Source organism: Gossypium hirsutum, chromosome D13, assembly GCF_007990345.1.
Source record: "Gossypium hirsutum isolate 1008001.06 chromosome D13, Gossypium_hirsutum_v2.1, whole genome shotgun sequence".
Classification (NCBI taxonomy): domain Eukaryota; kingdom Viridiplantae; phylum Streptophyta; class Magnoliopsida; order Malvales; family Malvaceae; genus Gossypium; species Gossypium hirsutum.
Window position 1 is genome coordinate 43,321,502 of NC_053449.1, and position 16,349 is coordinate 43,337,850.

At 31.9% G+C, this 16,349-nt stretch overlaps 2 protein-coding genes across 6 annotated transcripts; one reads left to right on the forward strand and one right to left on the reverse strand.

Moving 5' to 3' along the window:
- The first annotated feature begins 2,401 nt into the window (after positions 1–2,401).
- On the forward strand, positions 2,402–6,595 carry LOC107895102 (exocyst complex component SEC15A). Of its 5 annotated transcripts, XR_001683402.2 has the most exons (5): positions 2,454–2,699; positions 2,907–5,523; positions 5,633–5,771; positions 5,868–5,949; positions 6,295–6,595. XR_001683402.2 is itself a non-coding variant. In XM_016820331.2 (2 exons), the coding sequence occupies exon 2, from the start codon at positions 2,934–2,936 to the stop codon at positions 5,301–5,303; it is 2,370 nt and encodes a 789-aa protein (XP_016675820.2). In that variant the 5' UTR covers positions 2,402–2,699; positions 2,907–2,933; the 3' UTR covers positions 5,304–6,595. The 5 variants fall into 5 exon arrangements, 1 of the variants encoding a protein (XP_016675820.2); XR_005922692.1 differs by having other exon boundaries at positions 2,907–5,771; XR_005922693.1 differs by having other exon boundaries at positions 5,633–5,949.
- Positions 6,596–9,125: 2,530 nt separating this feature from the next.
- On the reverse strand, positions 9,126–13,923 carry LOC121203506 (fumarate hydratase 1, mitochondrial). The gene is made up of 11 exons (XM_041108627.1): positions 13,849–13,923; positions 11,924–12,036; positions 11,354–11,434; positions 11,113–11,208; positions 10,956–11,022; positions 10,772–10,822; positions 10,550–10,645; positions 10,013–10,111; positions 9,892–9,921; positions 9,732–9,797; positions 9,126–9,504 (listed from the first exon to the last, which is right to left on the reverse strand). The coding sequence occupies exons 1-11, from the start codon at positions 13,921–13,923 to the stop codon at positions 9,418–9,420; spliced, it is 861 nt and encodes a 286-aa protein (XP_040964561.1). The 3' UTR covers positions 9,126–9,417.
- Between the last annotated feature and the right edge of the window lie 2,426 nt (positions 13,924–16,349).

Genomic DNA, 16,349 nt, shown 5'->3' on the forward strand with positions numbered 1-16,349 from the left:
ATAATCTTGAGTTAGAACAGTTAGATGTAAATACTACTTTCCTTCATGGTGACCTAAGGAGGACATCTACATGCAACAACTGGAAGGCTTAAAATTTGAAGGTAAACAAGATCATGTTTGTCTTTTACAAATGTTTTTGTACGATTTGAATCAATCTCCTCGGCAGTGGTATAAAAAGTGTGACTCATTCACGTTGAGTATTGGTTTTTTTCGAAGTTAGTATGACAATTGTGTTTATCTACAATATCTTGATGATGATTCTTTTATATATTTGCTGCTTTATGTTTGATGATATGTTAATTGCGGCTAATAATTCATCTGAAATTGATCGTTTTAAAACCATGCTTAACTCTAAGTTTGAGATGAAAGATTTAGGTGCAACAAAGAAAATTTTGGGATAGAAATTTTGAGAGATAAGCATTTAGGGAAATTGTTTTTATCGCAACAAAGGTACATCAAGAAGATTCTTGAGCGATTTGAGATGCAAGATGCAAAATCGTAAATACTCTTTAGTTGCACACTTTAAACTCTCAATTTCAGGTTCCCCATAGAATGAAGAAGATGAAAGGTGCATGTCAAAAGTAGCTTATTCAAGCGTAGTTGGAAGCTTGATGTATGCAATGGTATACATTCGTCCTGTTATTTCACATGTTGTTAATGTTGTTAGCCGATACATGACAACTCTTGGTAAGTTACACTGGTATGAAATTAAGTGGATTTTCAAATATTTACAGGGTACTTCTAACATGTGCTTAGAGTTTGGAAGAACTCAAAAGTGTCTAGTCAGATATGTTGATTTTGATTATGAATGAGACTTAGATCGAATAAGGTCTCTCACAGGTTACCTATTTGCTTTTGAGAATTGTGCTATTAGTTGGAAAGCGACACTTCAAGCTTCAATGACTTTGTCGACTCCTAAAGTAGAATACATGACAATTACATAAGCAGTAAAAGGAACAAATTGGTTAAGGGGCCTATTCAATGAACTGGTAAGTGAAAAAGGGGGCAGCTGCCGTATATTGTGATAGTTAAAGTGCCATACATCTAACTAAAGATCAAATGCATCATGAGAGAATGAAGCACATAGGCATTTGTTATCATTTTATTCAAGAGGTGATCATTCAAGGGGATATTCAAATTCTTAAAATTGGCACAGAACACAATCCGACCGACATGTTGACAAAGAGCCTTCTAGTTTCAAAGTTTGACATTGCTTGGACTTGGTAAGTAACCGACGAAGAATCAGTTAAACCCGTAACAGGGCTCAGCAAGGGAGTGGATCCAAATATAAGTCAAGGTGGAGATTTGTGGGAGAATGCCTCTTATTTTGACCAAAATTTATTTTGGCTTTTCTTCTCCTAGTTAAACTCTGTTTTTAGTTTCCAACTTAAACTCTAATTAATCTAGAGCTATTGTAGTCATATATGCTACGCATTTCAACCTATAAATAGGCCTTAGTTACTCTAGATTTTACACAACAAAAATATTTAGATTAAGAGAATTTTGTTCTTTATTTCGAAGGGTTTTTTCTTGTGAGGCTTTAGGTTTTCTTTTAATTCTCTGCATATTTTGTACTCTCATTTATTATAGTAAAATATCCTTTTACCCGTGATTTTTATCCTCTTTTGAGGAGTTTTTCCACATAAAATTTGCATGTTCGATATTTTCGATTCTTATTTTTTTCACTTTGTTCGTTGTTTAATCGGGTTTATCCCCTACAATATTCTATTATGTCACCATCAATTAAAATGATCTTACATATCTCTCTAGTGCTCTTGAATATTTCTTTTTGGGATACTTTGAACTTATTAATTCTAACAAATTTCATTCTTTTTACTAATGAATTTTTCTTAGATACTACTAATGTATGCTATTTATAGATTTAAACTTAAATTTTAATTGATATATAACTCTAACATTAATTAAGTTATAATTAAAAGATAAAATCATTTTTCTATTTATATACTTAGACTTCTATTCAAACTATAACTTCATTTTATTATGATAAAAAATATGAAAATAAAAATAGTTTACTTATAAAAAATAAAAATATTGTAGAATTTTTAAAAACAATATTTTAACCTTAACCATTGTTTATTTTGACTTATTATAATTTATATACTTAAACTTTTATTCAAGTTATGACTCTATTTTAAAGTGAAAAAAATTATCACAACTTATTTTTAAATAGAGTTATAAATAATAATTCCAAACTAAATTTTAAATATTTTAAATGTTAATTTAAGTCTTTCCAAATTAGTATTTATATATATTAAATTATAATTATAAATAAATATTATTAAAAATATAAAAAATACCATCTAAACCTAAAATAAATATAAAAATATAGGATATTTTAATTAAAGAATATTAAATATTTTAACTTTACTGCTAAACCAAAGGATCATTGTCAACATTTATTGATTATATTTTTCTTATTTTATTGCCAATTTATTTCCTTGTAATATTCTTGTTAAGCATATAGAAAAGGAATTTATATTTCCAATTTTATTCCGACAACAGAGAAAAGAACGAAAAAAAAGCGACAACGACGACGACAACAACAACAACGATGACTTGATTTTCATTTTCTGAGTTTCTATTATAATGTGACGAAATTTACAAGAAAAGTGAAACCCCCAGCTTTACCTTTCAACCCACCAAACTCAGATCCAACACTCTTCTGCCTTCTTCTTCAGGTACTATTAATGCTTCTTCTTTTCATTATTAGGGTATTTATTCTTTGCTGTTTTTGCTTATGTTCATTAAAAACTTCTGATTAATTTTGGGTCATAAAAGCTGAGTGCTTCATAGAAGAAATTTTACAACTTAGTCTCTACTCTATGCTGTCCTCTTGATTGAGTTTATGTTTTCTTTTTTATTTTTTGAATACTTTTTGTTTGCAGTGTTTTGTTTGATTTGTTTATTGAACAATGGATTCCAAACCCAAGAAGAGAGGTGCTATGGAGAATGGGGATACAGGGGAAGACTCGGTACTCGCAACCTTGATCGGGAATGGGGATGATTTGGGTCCTCTTGTTCGACATGCCTTCGAAATGGGGCGGCCTGAGGCTCTTGTTCACCAGCTGAAGCATATTTTGAAAAAGAAAGAAGCCGAAATTGAGGAGCTCTGCAAGACTCACTACGAGGAATTCATTCTTGCCGTTGATGAACTTCGTGGCGTCTTGGTTGATGCCGAAGGACTTAAAAGCGATCTTTCCAGTGATAATTTTAAGTTGCAGGAGGTTGGGAGTGCTCTTTTGGTGAAACTTGAAGAGCTCCTTGAGTCTTTTTCGATTAAGAAAAATGTGTCTGAAGCTATTAACATGTCCAAGATTTGTATTGAAGTCTTGGAGCTATGTGTCAAATGCAATACTCACCTTTCAGAAGGCCAGTTTTTCTTGGCATTGAAAACTGTAGATTTGATTGACACAAACTACTTGCAGAATATCCCTGTAAATGCAATCAAAATAATGATAGGGAAGAATATTCCTATAATAAAAGCTCATATCGAAAAGAAAGTGACTGCAGACTTTAACGAGTGGCTACTTCACATTAGGAGTTCTGCCAAGGATATTGGGCAGACTGCAATTGGTCATGCTGCATCGGTACGCCAGAGAGATGAAGAGATGCTTGAACGGCAGAGAAAAGCCGAGGAGCTGAACGTTTCTGGCTTAGGAGATGTGGTATATTCATTAGATGTTGAAGAAGTTGATGAAGATTCTGTTTTGAAGTTTGATCTTACACCTCTTTATCGAGCATCTCACATCCATTCCTGTCTTGGAATCCAAGAGCAATTTCGTCGATATTACTACAAAAATCGTCTATTACAACTCAATTCAGACTTGCAAATCTCTTCCTCACAACCATTTGTTGAATCATATCAAACCTACCTAGCTCAAATTGCAGGCTACTTTATTGTGGAAGACAGGGTCTTGAGGACTTCTGGGGGCTTGTTGTCTGCCGATCAAGTTGAGACAATGTGGGAGACAACTGTTGCAAAAGTGGTGTCGGTCTTGGAAGAACAATTTTCTCATATGGATTCTGCAACGCATCTTCTCTTGGTGAAGGATTATATCGCTCTTCTTGGGGTTACACTTAGGCAGTATGGGTATGAAGTGAGTTCAATTCTTGAGGTCTTGGACAATAGCCGAGACAAATACCATGAGCTTCTTTTTGAAGAGTGCCGTCAGCAAATTAGCAATGCTGTATCTAATGATTCCTATAACAAGATGGTAATGAAGAAGGATTCTGACTATGAAAATATTGTTTTGGCATTTCATCTTCAGACTTCAGATGTAATGCCAGCTTTTCCATATATTGCACCATTCTCTTCTATGGTGCCTGATTGCTGCCGCATTGTTCGATCATTCATCAAAAGCTCAGTTGATTACTTGTCTTTTGGAGTGAATTCTAATTTTTATGATGCAGCAAGAAAGTATTTGGACAAGCTCTTGATTGATGTGCTTAATGAAGTTGTAGTGACTATGTTTCAGAGTGACGGCATTGCTGTATCTCAAGCCATGCAGATTGCTGAAAATATACCATTTCTTGAAAGATCTTGTGACTTTTTCCTTCAACATGCTGCACATCTTTGTGGGATTCCAGTTCGATCAGTTGAGAGGCCTCAGGCCAGTTTGACTGCCAAGGAGGTCTTTAAAACTTCGAGACATGCAGCTTATCTGGCTGTCGTGAATTTGGTAAATAGTAAGTTAGATGAGTTCTTGGCGCTTACAGAAAATATAAACTGGACGGCCGAAGAGATATCCGAAAATAATAGTGAGTATATGAATGAGGTGGTCTTTTGCCTTGACACTGTTTTCTCAACAGCACTGCAAATTCTGCCATTGGATGCTTTATACACGGTTGGTTGTGGGGCTCTTGAGCATATTTCCAACTCTATTGTGGCTGCATTTCTCAGTGATAGTGTGAAGAGGTTTAATGCCAATGCAGTCATGGTTATCAACCAGGATCTACAGAAGTTAGAGAGTTTTGCTGATGAGAGGTTTCACAGCACAGGCCTAAGTGAGGTATACGAGGAAGGTAGTTTTCGAAGTAGCTTGATAGAAGCCCGGCAGTTGATAAACCTATTGTCCAGCAGCCAGCCGGAGAATTTCGCAGATCTTGTAATTCGGGAGAAGTCCTACAATGCTTTGGATCGTAAGAAAGTGGCTAGCATTGTCGAAAAATTCAAGGACTCAGCAGATGGGATCTTTGGGAGCCTTTCAACCAGAAATACAAAAACAAGTTCACGGAAGAAATCAATGGACATGCTCAAAAAAAGATTGAAAGACTTCAACTGAGAACGATTCAATTGTTTGCTGGCATTGGAAGCGGTTGTGTCCATCTTGATCTTCATATTTTCTTTTCCCCCTTTTCTAAATGACATGGTTTGTAGTTCATTTGATCGCAGATTATTATTAGTTTTATATTCCTCCCTATTGTCTTTCTGTTTTCTTTCTTCCGGTTAACCATCTTGGGAAATAAGTCGGGAAATCGCCAGATACATTCTCATACATTAAGGTCACTTCAAACTTTACTCAGAATCTCTTTTAGATACTTCTGATGTTTTATATTCAGCACTTAGTATTTATACCAGACATTCATTTATGGTATTATATTAAGAATTTAGGTCTTTATGATCAACACAATGACAATTTTCGACAAGAGAGAAGCTATTTCTGAGCAGAACTTTTTGGTAATACAAGAACAACTTAAAACTATGTTACTTAGGCTATGGTGTGACTGTCAGATGGTAGTAAGTGCTAGAGGTGGGAATGTTTACTCTTTCTAAATTTTTAATATATTTGGAGGGTCTAGTCCTCGTATCCATATCTAAATATGTTTTGGACTTGAGTGTTGGATAGGGGTACCTAAAGAAAAACTAGCCTTTGAAGAACTGGTTTGGAGCTGCATTTGATCGAAATTGCTGAATACGGCCAAACAAAGGTAAAATTTTCTTCTCATTCTTTTACAGCTCGTTTCTGTTTGCTTGCAGCTTTTGGCCAGAACAGACGTTTTCTCTTACGCACATGTATGTTTATTTTTGTGTATGTTTAGCACTGATTTCATTCCTTCTGCCTCATTTCTCTGTGGAACTTTTGATCTCCTTTTCTTTTTCACATTTGTTTTAATGTTATCTTAATGGCAGTTTCTAGAAGATCTTTTGGTTTGTAATTTTGCAACTGCTGTTGAATTAAGGATTTTACATACAAAAATTCTAAACTTGGGAGCATTTAGCAACTTGAAACTACAGCATTTGATCTGTTTAGTTGTTGGATTTGTATTTTCCAGGACATACATACTTTTAGCTTGAACCAATCTTGAGGTGGTGAAGTGCTTGAGAGATAAGAGTGTTAGATATTTATTTGGAGACCCTGTTCTTAAATGTAGAGAATTTTGACATAACATTGGATGGATATCATATAATGGTGATGTTTCCTCATCTTTGTCACTTGCCTACATAAAAATCCTGCGTTTCCTTTTTGAACCGAAGGAGTAGGTTGTTTTTCTTTTCTTTTTTAATTGAACTCCATTATCATGGATAACCAAACCAATCTAAATCAAATAAATATTATTGGTTATGCTCGATTCATTTTTTCTTTTTGATTTTTTTAAAAAGTTTTTATATAGTATTTGGGTGTATATTTTTCTCTAAAGTCATGTTTGAAGCAAAAAATGAATTTTAAGTTAGGGGGCATGGTTAGCTTAATGATAAGGTGTAAGTAAACATTCAAAGGGTCAAACGAATATGCAATGTAAATAAACTTCAATTCAATTATATGCATAATTGGCGTTAAAATATGTTTGTAAAATTTATACAGATATGGCAATTACAACTGTAGACAATATGATTAAAAAGGCTTTGAATATAAAAAAAATATATCTTTTTTTAATAAAAAAATGAAAATTTAAATGTTTTTTTTAAATTTCTTTAATTTTTAATTTTTAAGAATAAAGATTAAATTGACAAAATGTGTTAAGTTGAGGGTTAAATTTGTTAAATTTTGTAGATTCAGGATTAAACTAATAGAATCTGTAAACATAGGAGGGTTAAATTTGTTATTATGTCAATAAAAAAGGGTCACCGTTAGTAATTTATTTAATAGATGAGTGATCAAAATATTAAATTTTAATAATGTTAATGGCTAAAATAGAAAATTTTAAATTTGAGTGATTAAAATAGAAATATATTAATAGTTGGGTGACATTTTTATAGTTAACCAAAATTATTTAGTATTTATGTAACAAAAAGCAAAAGAAGAAAATGATAAAGTTTTACAAGTTTAGTCATTTATATATGATTTAAATTAAATTTTAGTTATGAACTTTAAAAAATTATGATATGATCACTAAACCATTAATTATCGTTAATAATGACAAGTTCATATATCATTTCAAACAAAAAAAAAATTCAGATTATATAGGTAATCCTTATACTTTTTCTCTTGAAAAATTTGAATCTTTTTTTTGTTATTTTTTTGGATAAATTACACTTAAGGTCACTAAATTATTAGTATGTTTACGTTTTGGTCACTCAAATTTAAAAGTTACAAAGTGATCATTGAACTATTTGAAAATTTTTGTTTAAGTCATTGGGTTGTTAAGGTTTTTTTTTTAAAGTCTGACTAGTGAGCTCTAAGCGATGATCCGGCAGTTGGTACGGTGGATTAATACCCACTGACAAGTAGAATAGCATATATTAGATCTAAGTCAATCTAATAGTCAGTGTTGAAAATCAAAGTAAATAATTATTTAGATTTTGGTTTGTACATTCGCGACGTTTAAGATTATTTCGTAAAAAAACATTGAACTGTAGAAGAGAAAGGGAATGAGAACTTCTGATTGGTGCAGGTGGTAGGAACAGAAAATGTCATACCACGATGATTTTAACAACTCAATGACTTAAATGAAAACTTTCGAATAATTCAATAACCATTTTATAACCTTTTGAAATTAAATAATTAAAACGTAAATTTACTAATAATTTAATGATATTGAGTGTAATTCGTATATTTCTTTTAATTTTACTTTCCTACTTTTTCTCTCTTCCCCCTTTCTTTATATTTCCTACGACCAAGTATTTCATTAAATCGCCAAATTGGTAATTAAGGTTGATGGTGATGACTATATTTTAATGAAAAAATTATTTATCAAAATGTTATGAATTTAAAATTATTTATTGAAACAATTCAAAAGGAACCTGTTTCTTGAGTTCCATGCTAAATCATCGTCAATTTTTAAACATCAAACACATTATTTGTCTTTCGAGGATAAGTCGCATCATAAAAATTTCTTTATTTTGGAAACCTTAAATCACCGTACGTCAAGGCGATTTTCATTTTATATATTTTACATTTTCCCACTGTGAAAGATGGTTGATTTTTGTTTTGACAGATCTAATGATAAGTAGCAATATAATTAAGGGTCAGCTCTTCATTGCTTTTGAAAAGTGCTGTGGAAAAGTGTTTTTGAAAATTTTGAGTGTTTGGTATTGCTGTCAAAAAGTGCTTTTGAAGAATAAAATGTCAATTTTAGACATGATATTATAAAGTAACAAATATGTAATTAAATAATGTTCAAATTAGTTAATATTATGATATTTTAGCAAAAATATAAAAAAATAAATTATTATAACTTATTGTTAATATTTTAATATATAAAATTAATTTTAAATATTTTTAAGTAATTAATATTAATTATTTATTAAATTTAATTAGAATATATAAACTATATTTAAATATAATAATTAAATATTTGTAATTAAATATTGACACAATTGTATTATTATAAAAATTATTTTTTATTAACACATTTGTATTATTTTATTTTAAAATGTATTTGAATATATAACTCATATTAGATAGAAAACATAAACCTAATATATAACTCATATTATAATGACTACGGTGGCAATAGTAGAAAAATTCTTCCAAAAATCGAACTTACTAGCTTCACCACTGAACGCCATCATTTTGCATCTCTCCAAATGAAAGCTTTTTTCTTTCTTCTCCTTTTTGGTGTTAAAGAGCAAATCTACACATTTTGCAGTACTGTTACATGAAGAACTTAAATGAAAGGCAACACCTTTAACATACATAAAAAAGGATTCAAGAGCATTAGTATGTTCAAAACTTGATGCCATCTCTTTTATTTTGCCTTCAACTTTACTTCAATAGGTTTTCCCCTTATTAGTCAATCCATGACTATTCTTTTTTTTCACTACATAAACTGCATGAACAATTCCAAGCAAATGGGAAACCTCAATAATATTGTTTTCCATAATCGGAATATGAAGAAAATCGCGATCGGATTCTATTTTGTAATCCGACTGAGAAAAATGGTCTTAAAATTAATTAAAATCTAAGCAATTGCTGCTTAAGTCTCCTCTAGCAAAAAAAAAAAAAAAAAAAAAATTCAGTCAGATGGGCCAATCGTTTTCTCAGGGACCACAAGAGTGTCAAATTCTTCGCTTGTGAGCACACCAAGGCTCAATGCTGCTTCCTGCAGAAGATAAGCGCAGAAACAAGTGTAGGTTATATTCAGTATTTCAGCCATCAAAGGAAAGGATTAGGACAAACATTGAAACAGTTCCATATGAGAACAACTTAAGTGAGGTCGAATTTCCATATTAAGATGTCAGTAAGCACAATAAAACAAAGTCATTGCTATCCATGATTGCATCAAAGATACTCAAGAAGTGAACCATAAAGAGAAGAAACAAATCTCACCTTCAAAGTGGACCCCTCCTTGTGTGCTTTCTTGGCAACTGCTGCAGCATTGTCGTAACCAATTTTCTGAAAGCAAAGAGATCATTAGAGACGTGTTCAAAATGCAAAAGACTCATTAAGGAACAACTGATCCCAGATAGAAGCAGGGAAGAGAACTTACCGGGTTCAAAGATGTGACAAGCATTAGAGACTGCAAGACCATTCAAAATGTCACAAGACAACATACGATCATTAGCTTGACAAAATAAACTTAAAACATTCAGGATGTGGCATCAACTGACCTCATGTAGTAATTTAGAAATTCTTTCCCTATTGGCTTGAATTCCCCTCACGCAGTTCTTCTCAAATGAAGCAGATGCGTCACCCAGCAATCTTAATGACTGATAGCAAAGGACAATGATCATCAATGAATGAAAATGAACACAAGTGGAGAAATCAAGTCAAGTCAAGCATATGATTGTCAAATCTCAAAATCTAAAATATCTTCATTGCAAAACTCTCATAATTCTTATCTATAATTTTTATAGTCTTAGGAAATAAAGAGATTTGGCCTTTCAAATGAGTAGTGCAGAAAATTTACAGATTCAGATTTTGAAGCGTTGAAATCAAGCATACAATTTTCAAATTGCAAATTCTAAGAATATTTTTCATTGCAAAAACTCACATAATTCATACTTATAATTTTCGTGAAGTCATATGAAATAAAGAGAATTGGCCTTTCAAATGATTAGTGCAGAAAATTTACACATTCAATTTTGTAAGTGTTGAAATTAAATGAATGCAGCTTTTCAATAACTTTGGTAATAGAAAACACATACATGCAGGAGTGCATTAGCAATCATTGGCTTGAACACATTCAATTCAAAGTGGCCATTGGATCCGCCCACTGTGATAGCAACATGGTTTCCCATTACCTGCAAGAAACTTTCCGTCTTGTTATAGACTGATAAAAGAAAGTGAAAATTTAACCACCACAAGATAAAATCTCCAGCTGGACAATACCATTTGAATGTGAAAAAATAACAGTAACATATATTTACCTGGGCACAGACCATAGTGATAGCCTCACACTGGGTAGGGTTTACCTTCCCCTGAAACAGATAACTTCACTCAAACTAACAAGATTATATGGGAAGAACAATAGTCAAAGGGAAAATAGAATAGAAGTAAAAAAAAGGACTTTGCTGATAAATGAATCCATGGAAATTGAGATGAGAATCTTACAGGCATTATACTGCTGCCTGGCTCGTTTTCAGGAAGAATGAGCTCACCAAGGCCACATCGGGGACCACTGAATAAGAAAAATGCTGAAACCATCAGAATAATGCCAACCACACTCACACACACACACAAAAGAGGGTTATCCAAATTGCAGACAAACCTTCCCAGTAAGCGTATGTCATTTGCAACCTTCATCAGGGACGTGGCAACAGTGTTTAGGGCTCCGCTAGTTTCAACAAAGGCATCATGTGCAGCTTGATTAAAGAGAAATAAATATTCATGAATGTGTAACTATTTTGCTTGACAACTTAAAATGGAAAAATAATCAATTCCTTCAACCTAAAACAAAATGGAAAAATAAATAAATAAAAGCTTGATCAGAGAGAGCTAAGAGATTCACCAAAGCTTCAAACTTATTTTCTGCTGTGACAAATGGCAAGTTTATCTCATCTGCTACGGCAGCAGCAATTTTTGCATCAAACCTAGATCAATTTTAACATTGGGCAGTGTCAAGTTCAGTACGAGAATCCTAAAGGAACATTGTTATGATGATAAATAATGCTCTCAAACAAATAGTTCATTCTTCATAATAATTTCAGTTTTATGTTTGCATTTAGTAAATTTGGTAACAGCAGCTTCAAGCCATGGCACAGCAAATGCAACATCTATTAATATAAAAATAATATATAGAAAGTTTACACAGGTGCACTAGCTTTAAACAAACATTCAATGACCAAAGAGTATTTCTGAGGCTCTGACCATAAAATATAAGAGATAAAACATGAATTATAGCTTAAAGATCATAAAGGGCTTGGATCTTAATAAATCAGAGAGCAATATTGAAGCAACCAGGTAAAATAAATCAACTATATAGCATCAGAATAAAACGAACAAAAGAAAACCAACTGAAATTGACAAAGGAAAATAGACATAATTACAAAATCAGAGAAGCAATGTTCAAGGTAACATACCCTTTCTTTGTGTTTAATCCAAAACAAGATGAGGGCAAAGAACCAGCGTAGCAGCAGAGGGAACCAGCAGAGAGCAGAGAGCAGCGTAGCAGCAGGTACTGGGCGTCATGTGGCTAAAAAGGTAAAAGTAACCAGCTCAAAAGCACTTTTTGGCTGAAAAGCTAAAAAAATCTACTTTTCATCTGCCCAAAAGTACTTCTCAAAAGCTGAGAATTTGCTATCAAATGAAGGGTGTTCTTCATTGCTTTTCAAAGAAAATTATTTTTCTAGCTAAAAGCTCATCTCAGCCGCAATGAAGAACACAGCCTAATTGATAGCAGAAGGTAAAATAAAGATGGGCACTAAAATTTCATTCAAAATTTTTTTTGTGTTTTTAGGTTTATCAGGAGAGATAATTATATCTTAATATACAAATATCGTGATTTAAATTTCATTTTGTCTCCAAATAGCAACTTCATTTCTATACTCTAAAACGATTATTCTCCTTATAAAACTTTCCCTAATGAAAGCTTAGTTACACATTAATAGAATAATTTAAATACATCAGAAAAATCCCTTACTAATTCTCCTCAAAATAAAGAGATTGATTTTTCGCTAAACCCACACCACAAACAAATATTAGTCTTCAATATATATAGACTTTTGCAGCCCAAGTCAATCCAACTAGTGCGATCCAATTGAATTATTAAGGTTTCATCCATATCAAGTATTCTTCAAGTTGTCCTTACTTATCTAAATATCTTCCTCAAGTAAACTATGAAATATATTGAATAATATCCTTTAAGAAAGTGCACAAAAATAATCACAATAATCAAATCAAAATATGCCAACTAAATATCCTCCTCATGTAAATAATGAAATATATTGAATAATATCCCTTAAAAATGCACAAAAATAGTCACAATAATCAAATCAAAATATGCCAACAAAACAAGCAAGCTATAATATTTAGCCAATTTTTCCTTAAATTGCAATCGACGTTGTAGTTGGCAGTTATAACCGGCACTAACGAACTCTTCCAAAGTTGAACATGGCTACCATATAAAGAGCTAGAATCCAACTTCATTAAGTAAACTTCATTCCATTTTGATTATTCCATATCTCACCAAATCAATTACCGTTAATATAAAGATACAAAGGATTGAGATAAATCTTCAAATAGTTAGCCCACATCTTATTGTGACTGCATATCTTAGTATATAAGGTAAGTAGATCACACTAGTTCTCCTGAAAATTTTCTTTGCTTGATCTAATCTCTTCTCCAAGAGATTTACTACTCAAAATCCACAAAATGATAGAAGTAAATAAAATAATCTACATGTCAACATGCAATGCAATTGATGTTGTGTCTGGACGTGCAATTGACACTAACACAATGTTCTTAAAGGGTTCATTATTTCTTTGAAAACTTCTTTTTTTGTTCAAAATTTATCAAGACTTTTCTTTTGTTTTTGTTTTTGTTTTTTTTTTTTGTTTTTGCATTTGGGTTTGACCTAGGATGTAGCTTAACATGTCAAAGTAACATTCGAGTCAAATTTTGGTTCATTGTGTCAACTAGAGAATTCGATCTTGTGTAAGGAAGGACTAACACTCTTATCATACCTCCCCTAAAACAGTACTATTCTTAGTTACGTGACATCGTATTAGGGATTAAATTCTATTTATCTAATTAATCATATATTTATTTCAAATTAAATACTCCAGTATTTATAATTTACAAGATTAAGTTAGTTCAAGTTTTAATCTCTTACAACCAATTTTTGAACCAAATCTATCCAATTTACCAATGTTTTACATTATTTACTAGTTAAAAATAATCACAAGTTGTTTAACTTAAATATCAAGATTAATCAAAATCATTTTCTTTTCGTACAACTCACGTACCACTACCAGAAGCAAATCACTACTTCAACACACCCACCCACCTGCCCAAACACACACCATGTAACACCGACTCGTCCTAACGTCCAGTATGAATGCGAGATGCCATTCGAGCACATATTGCAAAAATCTCTAAAACTATCTGATAAATTAAATTTGAAACAATTTAATTAATCATAAAGTTTAGATAAAAATTTATTAAAGTATCTAACATCATTTAAAACTATTTAGAAATATTTGGCAAGTGATTGGAAGTGTAACACCCTTACTTGTCTTGTTCGCCGAATTTGGGTATGGAGCGTCGCAACTGAACTGGGTTCGTGTACAAGATTAGAACTCATTGTTTTAAAACCAGACTGTATTACCTATTTATAAAAACTTGCAACAGAGGCAAAATTTTAATCAAGTGTTTACTGTCCCAACTCCGGACTCTAAGGGAACTACATATATACAATATATTCGCCCCCAGGGTGAAGTTTTTAAGGGTACCCCTTCCTATGTGCATGACACTTTACCATCGGCGCTCCTTGATCCTACACGGTTTAGCTTGATCCCTCATCAAGTTCCTTATTCCACAAATCCTGTAATCACAGATCAAACCTCTGTAAGTCCTAAAAGAACTTAGTGAGTCTCCTAATTTAGCTTACTTATACTTAGACCCCGTCTTGCAGGGGTATTAAAAGAAAATAAACTAAATGCAATTAACTCCTTACTTATGCGAGTAGATTTCTCTGAAACCCAACGTAGCGGGCTTTGATTTATTTATGATCTTATGCATTGATGAATGGATTGTCAGGTGTTTTCCTCCAAGACAATCCTACTAACTTCGTCTTGTCAATTACTCAGATGTCTCTCCATCTTCGCAGTCTCTGTCATTTCCTTTACTTATGTTCTTTCTTCCATTTATCTCAGTGTGGTTTCTTCTTTCCACCATGTTATTTTAAGGTAGTCCCTTAGATCAATTCCTACTAAAGGCCATTGTGTAACACCCCAAACCCGGTCTAAACGTTATGACCGAATCTGGCGTTGTCACATTGTAACACCCCTTACCCGTATTCGACGCCGAAATAAGGTACGAGGCATTACTAGAAGACATACATTTGCATACGTATTAAACCGAGTTACAAAATTTCATCCGAATTAAAACTTTTAAATTAGTAACGTGCTTTTATAATTCTTTACAACATATCCTCGAAATATTATATTCATAACAAATAGGGCCTACGAGACCCGATATTTACTCATGTAATTCAAAGCTTCATTTCCATTTCATTCAATTCACAATTTCTCATGTTCACAATTCAAATCAATTTCTCAATCCAATATATATATTTCAATCATCTAAGAATATAATTCAAGTTACACAAACTTACTAGGCTAAATTGTAGAAATACCAAAATTTAGGGACATTTTGGTAATTTTCTATTTTCCTCGAATTTCCACCTAATCTTGATATAAATTAATATTTCATTCAATTTATTAATTTAAGTAAAAAAAATTCATTTCATGCAATTCGGTCACTTTTTGACATTTTTACCAATTTACCCTTAAAATATTACTTTTATTCAATTTAGTCCTTGAACCTAAAATATGCAAATTGGCCAATTTTAATGAGAACTCATGCTAGTTGAATAATCATTTATTTTCCTCCTCCTCCTCTCCATTCCACATCCTTAATGTATAATATGCTTATATGTAACATTATCTATAATTCCACCATTTATTTATATATTAATTCAAAGCTGTCCACTTGAGTCATAGCCACTAAATTATTTACATCTTGAGCTACGGAACTCCAAATTAAGATCCGCTAAATTCATATGAAACTAGACTCATGTATCTTCTTACCATAATATTTTTAGAATTTTTGGTTTAGCCAATAAGTACAGTTTATTCTTTAAAGTTTCCCCTGTTTCACTATTTGACAGTTCCAATTCCTCTTCACTAAAAACTAATTATCTATTTTTACAGAATTTTGATGATGTTTCCGTTTATTTATATTGAAAATAGACTCATTCAAGATTTTAAAAATATAAATTTAAGCCTCTAATTATTTTTATTCAATTTTTTATGATTTTCCAAAGTCAGAACAGGGGAACCCGAATTCATTTTGAACTTGTCTCACAAAATTTATTATATCTCATGATTTACAATTCCATTACTTACACCGTTTCTTCTATGAGAAACTATATTTAATAATATTTAATTCCATATTTTTTTCATCCTCTAGTTCGACTTCCACAATTTATGGTGATTTTTCAAATTTAACTTACTGCTGCTATCCAAAACTGTTTTAGTGCAAGATGTTGATTACTAAGTTTATAACTCCCTGATTCCCTTTCTCTATAATATGTCCCCTCATTTTCACTTATTTCCCTTCACTAATATATCAAGAACATAAGAATTTATTTAAGAAAACTCTACTATAACATCATTTCCATACTTTTTCAACAATAACAAACTTAAAAATATATTGAAATCTTGATGTTCTTACCTTGTGCTATTGATTGCAATCTTTAACTTGATTTTCCCTCTCCTCCAGCTT

Coding starts and splice junctions, on each gene's coding strand:
- LOC107895102 (XM_016820331.2), top strand. CDS start 2,934: ATGGATTCCAAACCCAAGAAGAGAGGTGCTATGGAGAATGGGGATACA.
- LOC121203506 (XM_041108627.1), bottom strand. CDS start 13,923: ATGTGCTCGAATGGCATCTCGCATTCATACTGGACGTTAGGACGAGTC. Junction 9,798..9,891: donor TTGTCACATCTTTGAACCCG/GTAAGTTCTCTT, acceptor CTTTGCTTTCAG/AAAATTGGTTACGACAATGC. Junction 9,505..9,731: donor AGGAGGGGTCCACTTTGAAG/GTGAGATTTGTT, acceptor TATCTTCTGCAG/GAAGCAGCATTGAGCCTTGG.